Raw genomic sequence first — 24,998 nt, forward strand, 5'->3', positions numbered from 1 at the left:
CATGTTAAACAAATCGAACAGACTGAATAGGTATTGGTCACTCAAATGGCCCATGGCACGAGAGGCTGATGAGCGGGAACGAGAAGTGAGGGAAACCTTGTGTGCTATAAGAGATGGACGGAATGATATAGCTAATGCACTTCAGCAGCTTACAGGTACTATGTAGCAACTAGCCCCTATACCCAGGAGAGCTCCAAGTCATCATAGTGGAGGTGGTAGTGTGGCAAGATCACCTCGGGCTGCTAGGGCCCCCACACGTAACACTAACAGACCCTTAATGCCCGTTTTCGTTGAGAATAATGTCAAGGAAGAGGTAGCCCAACCTGTGGCAACAAGCTTACTTCTAGATAATGGTATGGCTATGTACAATGAGTGGGATTTGTTCCCTAATCCAGTAAAGCAGAATTTGAAGCAAGACAGGAGGCCTAGGGCACAAAATTGGGACTTGAAGCACACCATGAACAACTTATCCTTCCCCATTTTTTATGGCAGCAGTAAAACGTCTATTAGAGCTTGGATTCACAAGTTAGACACCTAGCTGACACTTAAACCCATGTCTGAAACAGAAGCTATTAAATTTGCCACAATGCATTTCGAGGGAGCAACATATGATTGGTGGCATCATGAGCTAGTCACCCAGGATCATGGTCTCATTACATCTTACGAGACTTTTAGCTCTAAGCTGATTACTTATTTTGACAGGAAGGACATTGAGGTCTACTTCAGGGATTTGGCGTAGTTGTGACAAGTTGGATCTTTAGATGATTTCACCTGATGAGTTTCAGCGGATCTTTGTTTTGGTTCCGAGTATGTCAAAAAAGTGTAAGGTAATCTTGTTCACAGAGGGCTTACAGGACAGATTTAGGGGTTTGGTCAAGGTCCTTAGACAAGACACCTTGGATGATGCTATTAAGTCGCACATGATCTAGACTCACCTTATTCTATACTACAACCACCTAAGAAACCTTATAAGGGGTCCACTTCAGTCCAAAAGAACAAGAATCAGTACAAGATTTCCCCTCCAAGGTTGGACTTTGAGACACGGAATGAGTCGAGGAGGAAGAAACTATGCTTCACTTGTAGGGAGTCGTGGACACTGGATCACAGGTACCTTGGCAAGGGTTAAATACATTATGTCGAGGTACTTTCGGAAGAGGAGGATGAGCAGCAGGGAGGCAGCAATGAGGAAGGAAGTGAGAAGCAATCGCTTAAAAAGAGGAAGAATGAATTCACTTCTCGATAGCCCCCTATTATAGCTTCCCTTTCTAGCAACCTCACTAGTCACCCCTTTCGTTTAAAGGGCGTAGTTAGAGGGCAGCGTATTGTGTGCCTCTTGGATATAGGTGCATCACATAATTTCATAAGCACACACTAGGTATCGAAGAGAAGGTTACAGGTTGATGATATACCAAAGTTCGAAGTTAAGGTAATAGTGGGTGATAGATTAAGGTGCACAACGAAAGTGTCAGGGCTTTCGATTCACTTTGATGACTACCTTCTAGAGGCATATTTTTATGTTGTTGATTTCGATGGGTTAGACGCCATGTTGGGAAGGCGGTGGTTACAGACTATTGGCAAGTATACAGTTGATCATGGTAAGATGCAGCTGGAATTCTTGCAGGAGGGTTGGCAGGTGATTCTTAAGGCCATGCCAGAGGGTGAACCCAGAGTGATTTCAGCTCCCAAGATGGAGGCTATTATGAAGCATGATGACATTGAGTGGGCAGCACATTGTTTCATCTCCTCTACAGCTACATTAAGCTCAGGATAGGAGTTTCGCTGTGACATTCATCCTGTGCTTGATACACACTAGAGTGTTTTTGAGGACATACCCCTAGACATTCCCCCAAATAGAGGGTTCAAGCATATCATCAAGCTAGAGGAGGGCGCCAAGCTCGTCATTACTACCCCTTATCATCATCCTAGGCACAATAAAGAGGAAATAGAAAGGACGATTAAGGAACTCTTAGACATGGGACATATCAGACCCAGCTCCAGCCCTTTTGCTTCTTCGGTAGTTTTGGTGAAGGATAGTACTCTTTGCATGTGTATTGATTACTGTGCGCTCAATAAGAGGACCATTAAGAATAGGTATCTTATTCCCCAAATTGCAAATTATTACATGTGCTACATGGGGCATTCTATGTCTCAATGATAGATCTTCGATCTGGAAACCATCAAATACATGTTCATGACGACCTGCATAAAACAACTTCAAGATGTCACTACGGACACTACGAGTTTTTTGTAATGTCATTTGCACTCACTAATGCGCCTGCCACATTTCAGTCATGCATGAACCATATCTTTAAAAATCGGTTACGCAAGAGCGTGTTGGTATTCTTTGATGATATCCTGGTTTTTAGCAAGACTTGGGAGGAGCATTTGCAGCACTTAGATGAGGTACTTAGCATCATGGGGGAGCATTCATTGTTTGCAAAAGAATCAAAGTGCGAGTTCGGATTGACTAAGATTCTTTACCTTGGACACGTGATTGGGGCAAATGGAGTTAAGGTACACCAGGAAAAGATCCAAGCAATCCTAGATTGGCCACCTTTGAGGAATGTATCAGATTTGAGGGGCTTCCTTGATCTTTGTTCTTATTGCAGGAGATTCGTTAGAGGCTTCTCTCAGACAGCAACTTCCGTCACTGATCTCACACAGAAAGGGGCATTCAGGTGGATGGATGACGTAAAGGTAGTCTTTGATAGGATCAAGAAGGTGATGAACACATGTCCAGTTTTGGCACTTCCCGACTTCTCTCTCCCCTTTGTCTTAGAGTGCAATGCTTCAAGAAACGGAATTGGCACAATTCTGATGCAGGACAGGCATCTAAAATAGAACAGGACAAGATGCCTATGAAAGCAGGACACTCAAGGACAGTGAGAGCTTGTACTCCACTTATGACAAGGAGATGCTAGCATTATTTATGCCTTAGCCAAGTTTAGACAGTACTTGGTAGGTGTCAAATTCACAGTTAAGACAGACCACAGCAGCTTGCGATATTTCTTAGAACAAAAGGATTTGAATAGAAGAAAGCAAAAGTGGGTCAGCAAGATTCAGGCTATGATTTTGACATCGAGTATGTCAAGGGTAAGAACAGTATAGATGCTGATGCATTTTCCAGGAGGCCTCCAGTAGTAGAGTGTTGCGCCATTTCAGAGATATCAACAAATTGGAAGCCCTAGTTATTGGTTGAGTATTCTAAGAATACTCAAGCTTGTCAAATCATGGATGGGCAACTCCAGCACAGTAGGTACAAGGTAATAGATGATATGAATTTTTATAAGGATAGGACTACCTCGTGCTCGAGTCTAAGCTTAAGGTAAAAATTATGAATGCCCTTCATGATGCGTCGTCAACCGGACACCCAAGTTTTTTCAAAACCTACAGACAGGTCAAAGAGAGGTTTTCATGGAAGGGCCTCAAGCACAATGTCCTCCAACATGTCAAAGGGTGCCAAACTTGTCAGTAGAACAGGTCGGAACACGAATTTCCAGCCGGATTATTACAGCCTCTTCCTATTCCAGCGCAAAAATGGGAGGGTGTCTCTATGGACTTTATTATAAGGTTGTCGAGGGTTCAAGGTAGAGATTCCATTTTTGTGGTTGTGGATCGGTTGACTAAGTTTGCTCATTTCTATGCTATAGCGGCAGACTAGTCGACCTCTAAGGTAGCCAAGTTGGTTTTTTCAAAGGTGTTTCGTCTGCGTGGCTTACCTCGGACCATTGTGAGCAATAGAGATAGCAAATTTCTCAACACCTTTTGGTAGGAATTATTCATATTGGTAGGCACTGAGTTGACACCCAACAAGAGTTACCACCCTCAAACGAATGGACAGATTGAGATAGTAAATAAACAGGTGGAGGGTTATCTCTGGAACTATGTAGCAGGGCAACAAAGTGCCTGGGTTAAATGGTTGTATTTAGGGTAGTACTGCTACAACTCCTCCTATCACAAGTCCATTCGGATGACACCATTTCGAGCTCTCTATGGCAGTGAGCCACTATCATTCATAGATTTGGCCTTACAGGTAAGCAGGGCACCGCTACCTAGAGATTGCATACAGGACCAGAAGGACATCCTCAAATCTCTTAGGGAGAATATCCTAAAGGCTCAGAATCAGCAAAAAATGTACATTGATTGCCACTGGACAAAGCGGAGTTTGCAGATAGGGACATGGTTTATCTTCGCCTACAACCTTACAGGCAGAGCTCCTTGAAGAAGCGAAAAGCTTTAGCCTAGATTTTATGGTCCCTATCGCATTACCAGGACGGTGAAGTTGCTTGTCAACTGAAAATGCTAGGTGACAGCAGGATCCATAATGTATTTCATGTGGCGTGCCTCAAGAAGGCGATTGGTCAACATATAGTGCCTTCAGTTGGATTGCCCCCACTTGATGTGGAAGGGAAACTGGTCTTGGTTCTAGCTGAGGTGATTGAGATCAGAGAGAAGAAGCTGCATAACAAATCCATCAGGGAGTATTTGGTTCGTTGGAAGGATTTGCAATATGAGGATGCCACCTAGGATGGTGAATCAATCTTGCAACATCCGACACTAAGATTGCTTGAGGGCAAGCATATCTCAGGAATGGAGGACTGTAATGTCCACTTCTCCGCACTAGGCCTGTCCAGCGCCTTGTTGGTCTATCTTTCCATCCGGATAGGCTAACGGCTTGAGGATGCTAGCCAATCACAAGAACTTTTTGGTTTTGTTTGGGAAAATATTAAAGTTTGGGGAGCTTTTCTATAGTTAAGTCACTTTATTGTATAAAGTGGATTTATAAAGTTACTTTATGACTTAAAGTCATTTTATAACAAACGTAACTTAAGAGACTAAAAGACGAAAAAGGACTTGATCCCACATGCTTAATTGTTTGCGGCCTCCCTCATATCAAGTTTAAAAAAGCAATAGGCTTTCTTGGGATTGGCACCATGAAATATAAGATTGTTCAAAAAAGACATTGGTTGCTTAAATGTGACTGGTTGCTCTTGAGGACGAGACACCTTGATGTAGTTTTGAGAAGTTGGATGTAGCCCCAACATCTCATTGGAGACTTCACTCATATATAGGCGTGGAGTTGCAATGTGATACATCATTGCTATTGGATCTGCTCCCAGAAGTAAGTTTGTTTAACGAGTTGAAACAATTGTGAGTTTTCTGATAATAGCTGGAGTCCGCATGATCGATCTTCAATGTCACATCCCAATTTTTGACCTAATTTAAAATATAGTCGTTGAGGTTCACATGAAGTCAGTTGATAGTTAATATGGTTATAATCCTATGCAATGGTAAGATGGTTAGTTATAATTTCAAAATGAAGATAACCACCTAGTTGATCATTTATTCAGGGAATTGAGAAGAAGGTTAACCGTTATGATTATTTATGATTAAATAATTTATAATTTTATCACGGAGAATTTCCTTGCAGGAAACACGTCAAAGAAGTGGAAGCATTGTCAGAATAGAATTAGGCAAGAGCATCACCATCACTGGGCAAATGGGTTGAGGACCAAGCGACTTGAAACAGGATAAATAAATTGAAAAAATAATTGGGTTAAAACGTAAAACATATCTCAAAGGATTTTAATTTATCTTTCATCATATTATTTTAATAAATATTATACATTCATATAATATAAAAATGATTTCGCACCATTATAATTTAATAATTTAATAAAGTGATGTTTACATGTAGATATAAGATCATAATAATATTCTAATTATAATAACATTTGAATTATTATAATTTTTGAATTACAATCTTCCAACTCTATTCTTTCCAATTTGATATTCTTTGCTTTTAAACGATAACACTTGGTATGATAAATCAATTTGAATTGTCTTATAATCTTTCCAATTCTCTTCCAACCTTTACCAATTCGATTTGCAAGTTTTTAGACACATTAAGAATATATAACAGGTCATGAAGTATTTTCCTACGTTTTCATTTCTTCCTTTGTTTGAATGTAAGTTCTACTGCTGCCAGCTAGGCATAAAAGTTCATTTATTTTCTTAAGACTGTGATCATCGTATGTAGCTTGCTGACAGTCCCCTACGAGTTTATTAGAGTTTCCCATTTTATTGTTTTCTAATTGTATCCTGAACCATCATTAAAGAAGTTGAGAGGTAACTTTGATCAAGGAGTCTCATAATGTTGTAAGAACCATCATGAATAATATTGATTACATTAGCAAGATTTATGCTCTCTCAAAACTTGGAAAAGATATTAAGATTATAATGCTCATTCCAAGGTTGAATGAAATACAGTAAAAGCATTTGTAATTCATAGCTTGACTTTTCACTAAGTATAATGTCTGATTGAAGTCGGTACATAATGATAGGACTGTGAATAGAACAAAATATGTTTTCCAACTCCTTTATAATCTGATTTGAATATCCATCCATAGCCATCTATGCATTGTTAGACTGAGATCAATTTATAATACTTTTTTGTTGGTCCCCTACATTACATAGAGATCATTGAAGATCTTCAACGTGTATCCTTGTGATTTACATCATATATGAAGTCATAAGGTAGCTGTAGAAAACCTGATTGATTGTGTGAATCAACATCAATGCCCATGCTATCATAATTTTCCAAATATAATCAAAATACTTATAACACCGAGGAATTCACCGGCAAGATGCCATAGAAATGGTGAAGAGATGGAGTGAATCTACAAGAACGCAGAAGAGAAATCAGATATGTATAAAATTAATAATTTTACTCAATAGCTCATGCATGATCCTATTAATTGTATCCTCCCACTTTCGAGTCTAGTGGAGTGGTTAGATACCAAGATGCTCAATAGATGACAGATGATCCAAATCCAATTCTGGGTAGGGAGCGCCTTTCTCGTTGGAGATTGTGTGGGAATAAGTTAAGGTCCGAAGTTGGATGGTAAAGCCCCTAACAATGTTTCTCCTCTCCCCAAGTTGTCAGATGTATAACAGACAAAGATAAGCTATATATTCAATTGTTGTCAGAAACAGTTATTGTTACTTTTATGATGTATATGCAAGAAGGTAAGATTAATTGAGTTATTTCATAGTTACAGTTATTTTACACCTAGATGCAAGAGATAGATTTATGGATTGTTTTTCATTGGTATGAATATCGAATATGAGCATATTTCTAATCTTGAGTTATTACCACAGTTAAGTAATTAGAAGGAAAGGAATGATACAGTGGTATCTGAAGCCCTAAATGATCCAATGCTAATCGATGCCCAAATTGCTACAATGGTATGTGATGCCCTAAATTTTATATAGTGGTAATTAATGGTATTCGTCATTTGATTTTGATATAGTGGTATTGGATGGAAGTTGTTATATGATATTGTTATAGTAGTATTTGTGGACTAATCTGGGTGATTGCAGAAACATCCCTTCAATGATTTCTCGATTCCAATTCCTTGGTATGTGGATTTAAACTTCTATAGTAAATTCATTGATGGTGTTTTAAGTTCTTAGTTAAGAAATTTTGTTTAACTGTTTTTAACGATAAATCTCTGTCACATGAACGTGACTAATATAAGTGTCATCCTATGAAATTAAAGTAGTAACTGTATTCCTTTGAGTATGTTAGTTGTTAATTAAGACCCAGGAAAAGTGGATGTTACATTCAATATATGGGTAGTAAGTCTCAACAATCAACAACATAGCTGTGAAGGTTATAATGTGCGCATGAGCATCAGATGCATCAATGTCGGACAATGACGTAGAGTTCAGAGGTGTTGGGTATCAATTTTCCCCACCATGAAGGAAGAGTTGACTGTACCAAGCGCATGGGAGAAGGGTGTTCTACTGTCAAATTGGGACACTCACACGTTGCAGGTAACATAATGGAAGTCACAGGTTTGACAGGCTCCAGTAGCATTGGTGGATTGTGGCAATGTATCTTCAAGAGCTCATATCAGCTGGAGCGTATGTCGGCAAGCTAGTTCAGTAGTCTAATCTTCTACGGTAATCAAGAACTCTTTGGCACGTGCACAACACAGTCGTGGTTGCATAGCCAACCCAATAACATCAACATCAAGTTCCCTCGTCTATTTTATCTTGCATCTTGTTTACATCAAAAGATATTTTTATTGATTCAAACTTCTAATATGATTGTATGATATTTCCAAACAATTACCATCACAAGCCCACTATTGCATAAAAACACGGAGGAATAGAATACATGGTTTAATGCATTTTGGTGTATTTTGTAATTTCTGAACTATCTGTCTGAGTATTCATATTATACATCTTGCCAATGCCATATCGTGGAAAGGTTAAAACGCTAGGTTAGAATTGTTGTCACGGAAACCCACATTGTATTGAGTCTAATCAATTCATTCTATTATTCCTCGGGTTTGGATCACTACACAGGAACTGTTAGTATTGACATTAGTGGAAAAATCGGCAATATAATATCCACTCTTCAAGTTGCCTTGCAAGTTCAATAATTGTCTCTTAATCTGATGATAGAGTTAGCATTGATATTAAAGTTGGTAGTGAAGTGTTTGACAAAATGGCAAAGACTTGATTATTGACTAAGATCAACATTCATCATAGTTATAGTTAGACTAGGGTTATTACACAAGCTCCAAAACATTGCATATAAAATCTTTGCAGGCTTTAAAAATAGACAAAACCCTTCCGCAAAAAATGTATAAATGTCATGGGTTGCAAAGAAATAAAATTGTTAGCAGGTGCAGGAACTCTTGACAACATGAGCAAAAGTGATGCCCACACATAACACATCTAGAACATGCAGGCTATAATTGTAAGCAACACACCTGAAAACAAATGGACAAGAAAAAGCAATCCCAAAAAAGTGTCATTATGTGGACCCAAATGGAGAAATACCACACATGGAAAAAGCAGACACGATGAAAGGAAAATAAAGCAAGCACGACCAAAATATATAGAGGTTCAAAAGAAAACAACAATAATTCTCAGACATTAATGGTTGTGGTTGACAAAACGCAGGCTCAAGAAGGAGAAACATAGACTTGAACTCTTTTACTGATAAATTTCTGAATACCCTCAAACAACACAAAAAATTGCAAACTGCGTTTTGTGCTCCAAAAATTTTCACTATCTGAAAACGCTTTAAAATTGTAGACAAAACTAAAATATTGAAATTTTTCAAAACATTTTCATGAAAACATGGAAAAAAGTCTGGAACAAGTACCATGAAGAGTTCTACAAATTTTTCGTTTAAAATTTTTGCTAGAATTAAAAGAAAATATCATCCCGCTATGATACTTGGTGATAAAACTATATAGTTTGATATATTAAACAAAGGAGATTCAATATCCTTAAATAGAGATATAACAAACAAAGAGTTTCTAAAAAATAAATGAACTAACAAAATTGAAATTTCCTAAATGACTAAAACTAAGATGACCATAATAGAAAATTTTTAATTTTTAATATAGGTCACCATGGGCTAATATCTAGGATTGACATCTAGAGTTGGGAAGCAATAGAGTCGACGTCATTTGTTTCTATTGGTAGTAGAATTCGATTGAAAAGAAAGTACCTCGACTTAAGGCCCTCCTCAACTCTAGTCGATCATATACTACTAGGAGTGAGGATCGCTCTTAAATCCACAATTTGATGGGCACCATTCATTATTGACGTATTATCAATCAATAAATTGACAACAAGGAATAGAAGTGAAGTTGTTCGCCCCAATGGAGTGCAGAATATTGTAAATAACATTGCACAAAACATACTACAAAAGCACAAATAATAAAAAGATGGTGACAACTAGCAAAATGTCAATTACAATATAGTTTGTGACTTTGTACAAAGTTAACCTATAAATTAAGTAGAAAGTTCCAAAATATCAAATGAATCCAATGACATGCTAGAGGGCAGGAGGTCTTGATGATGAGGCTACAAGAGTCCATCCTAGCTTGTTCAATTTCATGAAGATCCAAGTTGGCCTACACCATGATATCAAAATCATCAGGATAAAGAAAATCATCATATCCAACGCTCTACTCAAACTCTCAATCTCATCAAGGTCAATTGGCTCGTCTTCCTCAATAGTTTTCCTTGCATGTGAAAAACACATGGAATACAATTTCAACTATTAACAAGTGTATGGTAAGTCTTACCTTTGGCTTGCTTTAGCTTCAAGCAAAGGTTGTGATGAACAATCAAGAAGCCATTCATCTATTGTTATGTTAGGCGGTTGTGTTTATTGGAATGTATGTCTGCAAAAACACTCCAAATATGCTCACATGAAAAAGAAATACATGGCTGGGTCAAAATGCATGTCACCATCGACTTGAGATATTTACATTTGTGACTAAAAAATTTCCACCATTGCACTCTGTTGATGTGAATTTTGTACCACTACATAACATATTAGCAATTGAATATTTGATACGGAGTATCAAACATACAATTCCTCTCTTGAAAAGTTATTGCTCGTGGGATATGAGAATAACTCCAATGTTCCGTACACTTGTGGATACTCACTCAGTTTATCGATGTGGTTCGTTGGTAATCACGTAGGTGGTCTTACGTTGTTCATTCAAGGATGACTTGGGTTTTTGGTGAGATGGTGATGATTTTGTATGAGTGCCAAATGATGTTGATCGTGACAGTGATGGTGGAGGATGTAGCGCCAGATAATGTTGATTGCGCAAGGAGGAGGCAATAATGCTTCTAACGACTTCTACCTTCCTCACTTTCTTAGAGTGGAATTCGACTACTCAACTACTCACTATTCTACTCCTACTCCTATGAATGGAAAGATTAGCAAATGGACGGGGATAGAATCTAATGAAAGTTAACCAGCGGCTCCACCTCCATAGATGCAATGATTCAAAGGAAAAGAGAACTAGTTTACCACACAAGGCTCCCTAACCAACGGCTAAGATGCTAGTGGCCTAGTTGTAGATCCCTATCAAACATTCACTAACATCACCATACAATTAGCCATCTACTTCTACTCTAACAACATGAAATGAAATCCTACTTTAATTTGAGAGATGAGAAGAACCATGCAATACACCAAAATGATCATGTATATCCACCATACAAGCCACAACAATGAATAGAGAACGATTTTGATAGTATTTTGACAACAATTCTCCAACATAACTCCCTCACAAATGAGAGCAAAATGGCCTTATATAAAGGCCAAAATTACAACCGACGGTAGAGATCAAAAGCAAAATCAACGATCCAAATTGGATCCTAAAAACCCTAATTAGGGTTGCCACCCCATCAACCAATGAGAAGACGCCACCTCGTCGATGGACCAATGAAAAAAATGCAAGAGTGACAACCAATAAGAAGGCACCAAAATGGTGCCCAATCAGAATTAGACACTTGTCCTACCCTAGAAAAAAGAGAAATTGCCACTTGGGCTTACATCAAATGATCTTCTAATATAACTCTTCCTTTTTCTTTCATTCTTTTAGCTAAGGCAGAATTAGACACTTGTCCTACCCCAAAAGAAAGAGAAATTCCCACTTGGGCTTACATCAAATGATCTTCTAATATAACTCTTCCTTTTTCTTTCATTCTTTTAGCTAAGGCAATGAACCTAGCTAACCTTTTGTTGACTTCCTCCATGGGAGGACAAGGTGTATGCTTTATCTTGAGCTCAACCGATTTCATCATGTTGTTTGCTGCTTGTAGTGTCTTCTCATGATCCTTCTCATACTCTTTTGCAAATCCGATAAAGGCATTGAGGGAGGAAAGGGTGTTCAAATGTTTCTTCTTGATAGCAGCCTTTCCTAACTCATCCAATCTTGATCCAAGTCCTACCTCATTGATGTCCTCTTCTCAGATGTCTTCAAAATCAAGTGCCACCCCAACGTCACTCATCATGGTTGAAATAGAAGTGTCGACGCTTGGGCTGTGATGTGCAACCGCCTTTTGTATCTTCTTTGCCAAGGGGGATTGTCCTTCCTTTAATCTATACTTTATCTATAGCATATTTACTATACCGAAATTGGTATCAGTTATTCACCTCATTTTCAAGAAGAAAGTTGTTTTGGGCATCATATCCTCTTTGTCTTTCTTAGTGTTTGTTCCCTTAGGGTTCTTGCTTGCACTACCATCCTCCATCTCATCACCCTATTACGAAATGGTAAAGTGGTGGGCAATGAATGCAAGAAGAACCAAGGGAGACAATATCTAGACAAGAACGAAAGAAGGAAGTCAACTTAAGGATCCCTTTCAACTCTAAATGATTTGAAATTACCTTTACCAATAGCCAGGTCTTCTTTTGGACTTTAGGATCAGACTACGAGAATTTCAAATCCCTTGCAAATCAGAATTTTAATCTCTTGCAATTGTCCACCATTTGCCCAAAATCAAACCTTTGATCATAATAACCTCCTAAAATCGCCAAAAATGAAGGTGCTCGAATATGACAGATCTTGTTGCCTTTGGATACTGGAAATGATACCAATGATCAAATCTGAAAATGAAGAAAATACTGACCATAACAGTTCATAATGAGGCGCCAAAACCCTAGATGCTTGCAAAATCGCCAAGAAAAAGTGCAGATTTTGCCCTCAAAAAATCGTCAAACATGAAGAGTTCTGCCCTAGCAACAAAGAAATCTGCCTTAGAAAAAAAAAATGCCAAGGGATGGAAGAGCTGCTCCAAGATAAAATTCGCCCAAAACAAGAGAAGACTACCCTTGTCAAAATCACCAAACACCAAAGAGGAGGAAGATGAGAAGTGAGGAGAAAAGAGGAAAGAGTTTCCTATTATACCCAACTCTCCTACTCTCCATAGCTGGCCGACTAGGACCCTGGGAGCAAGAAATTAATTAATTAGAACACAAAACTGGACCCCAATTAAATGCTTGGCCAAAAATTAACTTTGCCGAGATGAAATTTACTTTTTTTAAATTGCCAATTAGACCAAAATTGCAAAAAGAAAGTAAATAATGTCTTGGAGATGTTAAATGTTTCCATTTAATGACGATTTAGTAAATAATATGTCATTAAAATCGGCTTTTGGCTAGACAAAAGCCATTTTTCAATATTAAATTACCAATTTTATTAAAGGCTTAAAAAATTTCAAGGCAATTTTAATCCATTAAGGCCAATTTTTGCAATTCAATTCAAATCGATTTTGCCAAGTAATTTAAATTTTTTGATAAAAATAAAATCATTTCTAGAGTCTAAAATCGATTTTGCAATTTGATTTCATCTTCACAAAATTAATTTTCTCACCAAAGAAAAAATTTAAGATTTTCCAAAACTCAAATCTAACAAAATTTCACTTTTTGAAAATTATCCAAATTTATACAATTATATCCAAATTTTCAAAAGAAATCGTCTAAGTACAAATTTACAATTTTATCCTGCTGAGTGCTGCTCTTTGAATTTGGTCCGGCCCAAGGATGAAATTGGTCATTCTGGAAAATCAAGTTTAGAATCTGGTGAAGATAATAAATATAAGGTTAAAGGTTAAAGGATATTAGTTCAAGTTTATGGTTAAAGTTTAATACATGAATTGATTTGTAGTACTGATGCACCCCCCTCTTAGTACCTATCTTTTCCAACAACCTTGTGTGATCTCAACATCAAGATGTCTAAATTTAGAGTTGTAGAACAATGTTGCATTGAGAAAGTATCCAACAACATGGAGAGGAGAGTTTAATTGTCGATCCCATCTCCTATCAATTATGTCCCATAACAACATATACCTATCCCTATTCTTTTCCATCCTACCCACCATCACCTCCTTGGCCTCATACAAATATCCCGTTATGGGTTTATCCCCATCCACTAGTCTCAAGTCTTCAACTAGAGGATCAGAAAATTCTATAACTTGCTCAACAACATCCCAAAAACTAGTAGAATACACGTACTTTGCCACTTCTATGCTATTTGTTTAATTTGTGAAGCCAAACTCCGTTTACTCATCTAAAAACATTCATTTCAAATTCATTTTTTGTTAACAAAAAGATACTGCAAGGAAATGTGTTGCAAATCTTGTCACCCCTGATCAAACTAGCCCCTTACCCTATGCGGAAGTGTTTATCATACACAAAAACCTCACATAATAATAGATAAATTTCGTAACCACGAGAGCCTTCTACAATACCTCCTTAACCCATTTAATTTTTTCAATGTCCCCTAGGGTTAGATCAGGGCAATGTGCACATGGTGTAAAAAATTAAGAGGAGTATTTGTCCATCAAGAGTAACCCAGCAGCAACACAAGCAACAACATTGTCTATAATAATTGAATCCCATTTTGTGACCCTACATCTGTGACTACCATGTCATACATCTTGAATGATACAATTGCAATAATTCAAAACATAGTGCCAATATCACAAAAAACAAGATGATGAGGGTTTGATTCCTTCTATTTGTCCATCCATCTAACATAATAGTGCTACCACTATTAGTCCACTCTAATCGATGCTCGTGAACAACATCTTTAACATTCTATACTACCTCATTGAACATACCAACCTTTAATGTCTTGTAAGATGGAGCTTGAAACTTAATCACTTCCACTACAATAACATCCACCATACCTTCCCAATACAAAAATCTAGCAACATAGAATGGCAAGCTAAGGAGTACAAAAAATTTCAATCACCTTCGTTGCATGTTCATGGAGATTATTCCTCCATCCCATATTCTCCAAATTGGTCTATGATCCTAGTGTAGCACGAGGTGTGAAGAAAGCATTATTGATTCCTCCACCTATGGTCGGGCTAAATGTTGTAAGAGGTGTTGACCTTAATTCCCTAAAATCTTCCTATGCACCATCTTCCTCATCCAAACGATTCCTCGTAGCACTTCTAGCATTAGAACCTATTAAGTAGATACCTAATATATGACACTACAAGGCATCTTGTGCAAATGGTGGTGTTATTCCCTACTTCTTTTTCCAAATACCATTTGAAGCCACAAATTCCACCACTAATGTCACTCTGGCACCAATAGCAACCATCAATTGATGTGCAATACGTTTGGTGATGTTGTAGCTTCCGTCGGATCGAATTGATCTAGAGATGATCCCTCTATGGTTATTGGTTAAACATTATTGCATTTGATAAATCGTCAATTAGACATATCTACATATATATGTGTGTGTGTGTATGTGTGTGTGTGTGTGTGTTGTCAATATTGTCTAATGTCAATTAAATTACAACAACCAATATTGATTAACATAGAGACATGTCTCTTCAACTCCTACATATATACATTCAGATTCGCACTTGAAAAACACATAAATTCATGGCAGTGGTATTACATGTGCAGTGAACCTAAATCTTAACATGGTATCAAAGCACAGGCATGGTCAATGATAGGGTTTGAGCCTCTGAACATCAAAGAAATCTCATCTGGAACATGAGCAGTGAAGGGAATAGGATAATGGATCGAAAGATGGGAAACTAGAAGATCCAACTACTAGCATCTATAATGGGGATCATCAACAATTATAAACATCAAATTAGTGCACCCACAAAAGAAAACACAAGAGAAATCATATCAAGTTATTCACATTCAGCGGTAAACTGACACACAAGGATCGATCATCCAGCAGAAAGTTTATAGAGGAGACAAATTAAACATACTAGAGAATCATCAAATGGGAGGAAGATCATCATCTGAGATATATGAAAAAAGGAATATAGCTTATCGAACATTGAATTACAAGGAGGATCATACTGAATAATTCAGATTAACTGCAGAGAGTTATCTCTAGTAAAAACAAGCAATGAGAATAGGTGTAGCCATAATAAGCATCAAACAAACAAAGAAACAGTTCCCAAGCAGTAAGCACGGAACCAGAAAGAGAAATTAGAACAATGGAGAAGTTTCAGGATTTTTCTCATTTTTGTAGATTTCCTATATATAGAGCCTCATACATCAATTACTGTTATTATGCACTGATGCACATCAATTCACGCTTGGTTGGATTGTTATTATTAACAATGGCTCCAGAATTAGGTAAGTATAAGAAAGATAATAGCTCAATATCGCAAAGGATATCGTACATGGATGTGCATAATATACAACACAATATATGACACCATCAAATGGACTGAAAGAGAGAGCAGAATGATAAATAGAGACTAAGGAGGGGAAATATATAAGGAGTTGCATTCACTATGAATGAGGATTGAGTTGACAATGATTCATAGTTCAATATCTTAATTACGTCCTCAGTATTAAGAGTCATTCACTAATAATTAATCAATAAGATGTTTTAAGGCAATGATATTAAGTATAATGAAAGGGTGGTGATTGACTTGAAGAATGACTAACTTTCATCAAAACAGTATACCAGTTATAAAGAGGCACATAACTCTGAAGGACGGAAACTTCTCCACTATAAACAGCTCACATAGCCTTAATAAAGAGACAGAGATACTGAGCAAGGCCTTTAGGAGATAGTAAGCTTTAGAGGAACATACTATTGACCATTGATAATTGAAGACTAAACTATAAAAATCTAGTCCAACTATAAATAAACTATTGATTAGTAATTAATAAGATGTAAATTATATTATAATATGGACATTAGAGAGAATACAATATGAATCTCAAGACTTTTAGCAAGTCTGGAACTCGAAGATGGGATGAAATGCAAGGGGAACAAGGATAGGAAGGCCTCAAGTACAAGAACATGTGCCTTGGTCCTAGGTCCTTGGTCAGCTGGAGAGTCCATATCCCAATAAAATGCAAAGGTCAAGAAAATACAAAAAAGTTGAGGCTTTTCAATGAATACTTGACTTTCTTAACAGATACGGATCAAGAAAGGAATGTCATGAGGCACAACTGGGCAAAATTACAAAGGATTTGCTGAATTTTACGATTTTCTGATGGGCTCCCAATAGATTTGATAGATAATATATAGACTCTAACTGGGCAAGATCTGTAGATACCCAGCAGTCTACTACAAGGTCCATCTTCCCCTTGTGTTCAAGAGTGGTTTCATTAAAAAGTAAGCTTCAACGAACCAAAGCTCCATCATCCACTGAAGTTGAATACAAAGCAGCTGTGAGTGCTAGTTGTGAAGCAATTTGGTTACATAGAATTTTAGCTCCCTCAGCATACACCTACACCACTTTTACATGATAATTAGGGAGTGCGAAATTGGCTAGTGTATCATACTTAAAGCAAACACATCAAGACCAATCATCAGTACATTTGGCAACTACTGGATTGTGAAGCCATTTCTCTCTATTTTTGCACTTCTCAAGAATGGCCGCTGATTTGACGGCTAAACCATTTAGTCTTGGCTACTTTCTCAAGTTTTGGGCAAAGCTGTGTTGTTTCTGGTTTAGTCATTCAGAGGCTATAGTAGAATAATGATTTAAAAAATATGCAATTAGCCTAGGTCTTTAAATAAGATTGTTGATGTTGTTGCAACTCTTTAATGAACTTTATTGCACTGTCATTAATGTAGCAGATGTAATAGTAATATTCTACATCTATAAAATTATGTTCTCTCTATTCAAGGAGTAAACCTCCTTCTCCCATTTCATTTCCTTTTCTGTACTTACAAACAGAGGTAGTATCCAAACCCAAGACAATTATTACTAAAAACAATATATAAGGACTGCTTGCAGAAAATATTACCTTTATTAATAATTTGCCAGTACCCATTATAAATCCTGCATCAGTGTTTCCAATTCCAGTTGCAAACTGCCCAAATGCACCTGCATTGCATGTGTGTGAATCTGTCCCAAAGAGAACCTAAAAGAGAGAGGGGATTAAATAACTGTTAACATATAACTCAGAAACCATATAACAAAGAGATTTATAACCTATAAAACAAAGTACCTCGCCAGGTTTGCAATGGCCTTCTTGAGCAAGAGCAATGTGGCAAACTCCTTTATAATCTGGATTTGCCTAAAGAGGAAAAAAAATCCAACCCATCAAAAACAAAGATGAACTGCTTATTTGTTATAAATATTGTCAACAACTCACAGTAAGAGAATGTGATACCATAGTAGCATTACACTCAAAACACCTGTGACTAATCCTAAGTTATCATAACCTGCTGCTTGCTGTGGTGTTTCCCAAGTTTTCTCCAAAATAATTCACACAATTCAAGTTTCATAAAATTTTACTTTAAATAGATTTCTTTCCAATGTTCCACGGGGATGTTTCCCCCCCACAACCCAAATTTCCCAACGTTCCCAGAACGGTGACACACCGGGGACAGAGGGATAGCATTCCTGAGTTTCCAGTGGCGTCACTTCAGTTCACCATCTCAACAAGGAACCTAGGGTTGTCCTGGCATCCCGAAAGGTGTCAGGGGCACGCAAACGCGTCACTCGACCCCTTGGCGGACATTTGGGCATCACCCGTCACATCCAAAAGAAAAAGCATTTCTTTTTAAATATTGAGACATTCTTTTAATATTTCATTGCTTCTAATTTTTCCCTAGGGAATGTGGGGCCCATTTGTTGTGTCTTATTCCTTCAAAAGGCCTCCACGCTTCATTTCTATTCACATTTTCATTTCTATGTGTTTGCAATAGCAAGAAGAAGAAGAGTAAAGAGCTGAAACAAGGATGATTGTAGGAGTGAAAAGAGTGATTGCAAGTCAAATAGGAGTGAAAAGGAGCAAGAAGAAGAGGAGGAAGATTCTCCATTTCGTTGAAGAGATTTTTTAAACAAAATGTAGGGTTTCTAATTGATATTTTATTTTGATTTCAAATTTTCATATGAATATTTATTGTTTTTAGTTTGAAATTTGTTGTTGCTTCATTTTGTTATAGTTCTTTCATTTATAGATATTGTTTCATTTTTCAAATTCTTGTTGTTTAGTTTAAAACTTTAGAAGTTTAAAGTAGGGCATAAGCCAAAACCATATGTTTATTGTTTGTTTTTTTCATTTTGTGAAGTGTAGTGCCAAATTGAGTTCCCGCCATCATGAAACAAGTGATGATGAGATGGAAACTCATTCTCATAGCGGTAGCCAATCATATTATGAACCTGAGGCTGAGTATGATGATGACACCAATAAAGAGGGTGAGCAAGGGCAAACTAGTTCCATAGATAGTGCACAACCTGGTCCACCATCTACTAATTGCCCCTCCACACTTTTGGCAGAGTGGGCTAAACGTACTTATGATCCTAAATCTCCTCTCAGCCAGTTTGCAACAAGGATAACAGTCTCAACGCCATCAGGTGGTGGCACAAGGAAATGCAAGTGTAACATTTGTGGTGTAGAATGGTTCAATCGCATTACTAGAGCGAATGCACACTTCATCTTTTGCCAAGGAAAAAGTGCGGGAGCACGTGAATTCTTTAAGAAGCCTCGAAATCTGCATTATAGAGTTAAATTCAACAAACTTTGGGGTGTTTCAGATCACTTTGGAATTGCAATGCCTACTACCTTGTCTGGTAGGCAACATATTTAGAGTATTCAGCATTTGCATGAGCAGCAAATACAGGGGCAGCGACAGATTTCTACTCCTAGATTGCAGCAGAGAGCCACTTCATTGCCAGGAACAGCCTTAGCACCTTCCTCCACTTAAATTGCTATGGGTGATGCACAACTAAACAAGGGGGAACGCAAGGTGCAAAGTGAAAGTAACCCCGTAATAGATCTGTTTAATGCACGCATGAGAGAGCAAATAGAGGAATCCATTTGTAGATTTTTTTTCCCAATTGCATTCCATTTCATGTTGCTCGATCTCCTTATTATAAGGAAAAGATGTAGATGGCGGCGAAGGGGGGAGGACCATCGTTTGTACCACCGGATGAGCACAAATTGAGGACTACAATCTTGAATAATGAGTATGCCAAGATCAATACATCAATGGAGACCATGAGGGCATGCTGGGAGGAGTCTAGATGCAGCATTATCATGGATGGGTGGGCACATATTAGGCATTTTCCATTCATCAATGTCATAGTTACATGTTTAGAGGGCCCATTCTTTCTCACGGCAACTGATTGTTCAAGGCATCGAAAGGATGCTGATTTTAGCTTAAGATCCTTTGGGAAGCTATTGAGGAGATTGGGCCACATAATGTGGTCCAAGCAGTGATAGATGCAACACACCTGTGCAAAGCTGTAGGGAAGCTTGTTGAGGTGACATATTGACATATTTGGTGGACTTTGTGTAGTGTGCATGCCATGAACAATACACTAAAGGACATGGGTAAAATTGACTAGATTAAGGGAGTGATTAGTGATGCTAGAGATATGCAGATGTATATCTGCAACCACCATACTTCACATGCACTCTTCAAGAGCTTCCCGAAGGAGTTCTTAAAACCACTTAAGACCAGATATGTATCCTATTTCATTCATTTAGGTGCAAGAGCCACTACAGCTCATGGTTATGACAAATCAGTGGAATCAGTAAGATGGGTCCGAGACAAAGTAGGGAAGGAGAGTGAAGGATATAGTGAAGAGTGATGTATTTTGGAGTGATGCAAAATACATAGTCCCTATCATTGGGCCAATTTTCTAGGTCATCAAATATGAGGATGGAGATGCGCCTATACTTGGATAAGTGTATAAGTGCATTAATTTTGTGCTTGACCAAATGAGGGTAGTTGAGCAAGAGGACTCCACTTTAGCCTTCTACAATAACCACATTCAAGCTATCATTTAGTGCAAATGAAACAGCTTAAACAATCCCTTACACATGGCAGCTTATGCATTGAATCCAAAGTGGTACATGCCTACAACTAGTAGAGTTACACCACTTTAGGATGATGAGGTGATTTTTATAATGCTACTCATTGTAATCATCTTTATGTCTTATAAATCTTTTCAAAACTAGCATCTTCTATATGCCAATAATTTGAATTTTCTCTTTTTTTGGGTGAAGGAAGGGTTCTCCAAGTGCATTGATAGGATGTATGACTCTAAGACTACATGGAAGGTCAACACTGAGTGGACCAAATTTGCAACTCTTGGGGGTTATAAGGAAGCAACAAAATAGAGATTTAAAAACAATGACACGGGAGGTTTCGATATTGTGGTGGTCTTCTCATGGACCGAAATCTACGACTACCACACTAGCCATTCATTTGTTGTCTCAAGTACATAGTTCCTCATTGTTAGAACCTATTAAAGTTTTTATTATTTTATTATTTAAGGCCATGGGGAACATAAGAGTTTTGAATTTTCAACTTTTATCACACTGGTCATATGTTTGGTATCTCAAGTTTCTAGTTCCCTATTTTCTAAGAGAAACTAGTGTACTTATAGCTTCATGAACTATCTTAAGAGGAACAAACTTACCTCTCATAGAGCAAAGAAACTAGTGATTGTACATAGTGTCTTGTGTATAAATGATCGTAGGACACGTGTGTACAAGGAGAGCCTAGCAACACAATAACATGTAGACTCAAAGGATCCATCACAGATTAATGAGGATGAGGATACTTCAGATGCAGAGCTAGTTGGTGTTACTTTCGCAGCTCTTGAACTTGGAGAGTCTGATAGTTCCACTGATTACAAATATCCTGACCTCCTAGAGTATGATTAGAGGTCTCCTTGCCTTCACCATATTTGTCATTTTGATTTTGTAACTTGTAGTTTGTCCTTGTTTTAATATCATGGCATATAATACTCAATATAATCATCCTTATGTCATATGATCAGATACTCGTATTATTGGTATCTATTGTATAATATATCTCTTTCATTTTCTTATTCGACTATTTAAATTTTTATTGTTCAATGTTCAATGCAATGTTCAAGTATTTACTCTTTCACATCTTTATAAGTTATATTGTTATAGATCTTTTCATAACTAGCGTTTTGAATACAATATGTGTAGTGTATTGTCTACACTCCTCCTCGTCCCCAAACTTAGGCCCCTCTATCCCCCTTACCCACAAACTTGTCCTCACGTTCCAATGCCACCCTGTCCCTCAAGGCAACATAACTATGTTTCTTTCAGAAGTTTTATTCTAGACAATGACAAGGACTTTGCTTTGGATTTGTACTATGATGACAATTTAGGTAAAAAAACACAGGATTGCTCTAAAATGGTTGGCCAAGTTTTAAGATAGAATGGAACTCTGTTTTATGGCCAATCATATTCTTTTTACACACTCTTAGGTGAGATAAAATATTAATAACGATTTTTTTAAACCTACAAGTAGTTTTTTATGATTAACATATTTATAATGTCAAATATCTGACTTAGAATATATACACTATAATCCACATCAATAAGAAAAATAGCTTTTTGATTTTTCTCTATTTTTACAGCTAGTAAATTGTTGCGAAGTTTCAAAGATTTTGCCAAGATTTTCCCAGTTTAAACATGGGTAGCTGAATTTCGTTTATACTTTTAGATTCGTATAAAAGGGAATCCACCATGCATGAAATACGAGATTACTATGGGACCAAACAGCTCCATGTAGAAATAAGTCTATGATCATCTTAGAAATGAAAGATCATGATACTGTTAAAAAAATGTTATGAACCCACAATGATATATGACTAACGTAGATATGAATATTATTCATAAATATGAATACCTTCAATTCACTCTTAATAAATGATTGTGACCCATTAATAATTATAATATCAATCATTTACACAATATGTGATATTGACACTTAATAATGAAGAAATGCTTATAATAATAATAATATTTAAGAAAATAATAATCATATTAACTATAAGAAAATATATATGATAATAATTACAATAATCCTCTAACTCCCTCGTCAAAAGGTCACGACCCCCCTGACCCACCAATTTAGCATATAAGTCAAGAAGGGGGCATCTATTTCGAAGGGCATGCTAGGGGCAAACAAATACCATAAGTTTTATGAAATACTGATCTCATCCCCAACAAGTAATTTAAGCTTGGTGACGTATAGGACATACCAATCTTTGGGAAGAACTTTGTGATGCACGAACAGGAGAATATTGTCAAACACGCCACCTAAGATATCCGACGTGGACAACCTTGGATGCTTTTTTGGCAAGGTATAAGGGTTGTCAAGAACATACAAGCAAGTACAAACATACAACAAACCACAAACCACAAAGGACGATACTGGTCAGAATAACGAAGAAAACGGTAAAGGTGCCCACATAAATAAATAGAGTTATGACCACAATAATAAGGGTAGGCCTGAGCTTGTACTAAAAGCATTGGACCCCGCATACCCAAGGTAAGGAAGAATTTTTTTTATTCAATTTATTAATAAAGTACATAAACTACAATATTAGAATCAATAATTATGTAGTAAACATTCATTTCACATTTCCTTATTTTTATAAAATAATGAATGTATATACAGCCTCTATTTTATTATATAAAATCAAAAGTGATGAAAGGGAGAATAAATACAATATTATGATCCAAGCGTGTCTTGGTGGAGGTCATTCGTTATGAATGTCATGATCCAGGTATAATCTGGTGGAGGGTATTCCTCGCGAATATCATATTATGATCCAAGTGCACTAGGTCAAGAATGATCCAAGTATCACTTGGTGGAGGGCATTCGTTGTGAATGTCATAATATGTGGAGAACATTCATTACAAATATTAATGGTTTTCAAATTAGATAACTTATCAAAGTTGAGAAATATTCATGTAAATTTATTATGAACTTATCAAATTCTTTGTAGTTCATTATGATCAGAGACTAACCCTAAGGGTGGGGACAAAAAAAAAATATTGATGTGTGTGGAAAGTTAAAAGACAAAATCATAAGGCATATCTTTAACTCATTATAAGTTTACAATCTTTAATGTCATAAGAAAATGAAAAATAAATTGATGTGTGTAGAATGTTAAAAGACAAAAATGCAAGGCATACCTTGAAGTCACTACGATCTTTGATGTCATAATAATACTTAATATTCTGCTCCTTGGCAAAGTCTCTTATTATATCCACATTTCTATTTGCACGCTCATCATTAGTAAATATATAGTGATCAGGTATAATAACAATCTTTTCACGATCCCACACCTGAAAGCATTTTCACAAAATAAGGAACCAAATATCCTAACACTTATTAGAAGAAAAAAGAAAACTGCACCATTAGCATTTTTTTCTTAACCTAATACAATGTTATTTACTTATTGGTAGAAACCCAGAATCCTACACAACAAGAGAAACAATTGACAACAAACACAAATAGAAAAAATATATATAATGAAAGAATACCTTTTCAAAGGCAGTTACAGGGATCTGTCAGCCTATTAGATGACTTCCACCAGCCTTATATTTACTCTTTAATTCAATTTAGTGTCATCTCACAAATGGCTAAATGAAGATTTAGCATGTAAATAACTTTCTAAGAAATACAACTAATTTTCTTGTATTTGCTTTAAATTATTGATAAAACAATATTACCTATCCACTAGTTCTCACAACTACATTAATACAAGGCTGGTTCCTGGCTTGCTTTGATTCCAAATTCAAAAATCAAGAGTTCAAGATCCTTCAAGCAAGTTAAATCCACTTTCAAGATATTATTTGATTCCAAGTTCAAAAATCAAGAGTTCAAGATCCTTCAAGCAAGTTAAATCCACTTTCAAGATATTATTGATTGGCAATTTAGCATTTACCAAAACATCAAATTCTTGAGCTTGCGATAAGTTTCCATGGCAAACACCTTGAACTTCAAAGTTTCAAACCACTACTACTACTTTCATAGCTTTAATATCCTATTTAACAAGATTTGTATGAAATTATAATTAGTTCGTAATCAAGAGACCAGAGCAATTTAGTAAAGCAATCAGCAGAGTCTGCACTGTGCTGTATGGTGATATTTTTGGTTCATCCATGCAAATATATCTGATCTTCCAAGATATGAGCCACAATTAAGACAATAAGTATTACTACTAATAAAGCAAAAATTCAAAGAATGCTCGTAAGTCTATCCTAAAAGCTAGTTAGTAACTGCCCATTATAAAAAATAAAACATTATTTTAACACCCTCCCTTAATGGTCAATCTACTAACTACACCAAGCTTATCCCAAGATTTTACAAATTTATAGGACTCAGAGACTTGGCAAGAATGTCTGCAATTTCATTCCCACAGAA

The 24,998-nt window shown here is 36.8% G+C and overlaps 1 protein-coding gene across 1 annotated transcript in view; it reads right to left on the reverse strand.

The window, feature by feature from the left end:
• Positions 1-24,998, reverse strand: part of IIL1 (isopropyl malate isomerase large subunit 1) — a 156,312-nt gene that overhangs the window by 104,677 nt on the left and 26,637 nt on the right. Inside the window, exons 4-6 of the mRNA XM_089798347.1 lie at positions 23,765-23,917; positions 17,792-17,860; positions 17,588-17,704 (exon numbers count right to left, since the gene is read on the reverse strand). Of these exons, the coding sequence (XP_089654473.1) occupies positions 17,588-17,704; positions 17,792-17,860; positions 23,765-23,917 (339 nt within the window). The remainder of the gene's footprint in view (positions 1-17,587; positions 17,705-17,791; positions 17,861-23,764; positions 23,918-24,998) is intronic.

The sequence above is a fragment of the Cupressus sempervirens genome, chromosome 8 (genome assembly GCF_028749045.1).
Source record: "Cupressus sempervirens isolate cs-2001-9-10 chromosome 8, ASM2874904v1, whole genome shotgun sequence".
Taxonomy (NCBI): domain Eukaryota; kingdom Viridiplantae; phylum Streptophyta; class Pinopsida; order Cupressales; family Cupressaceae; genus Cupressus; species Cupressus sempervirens.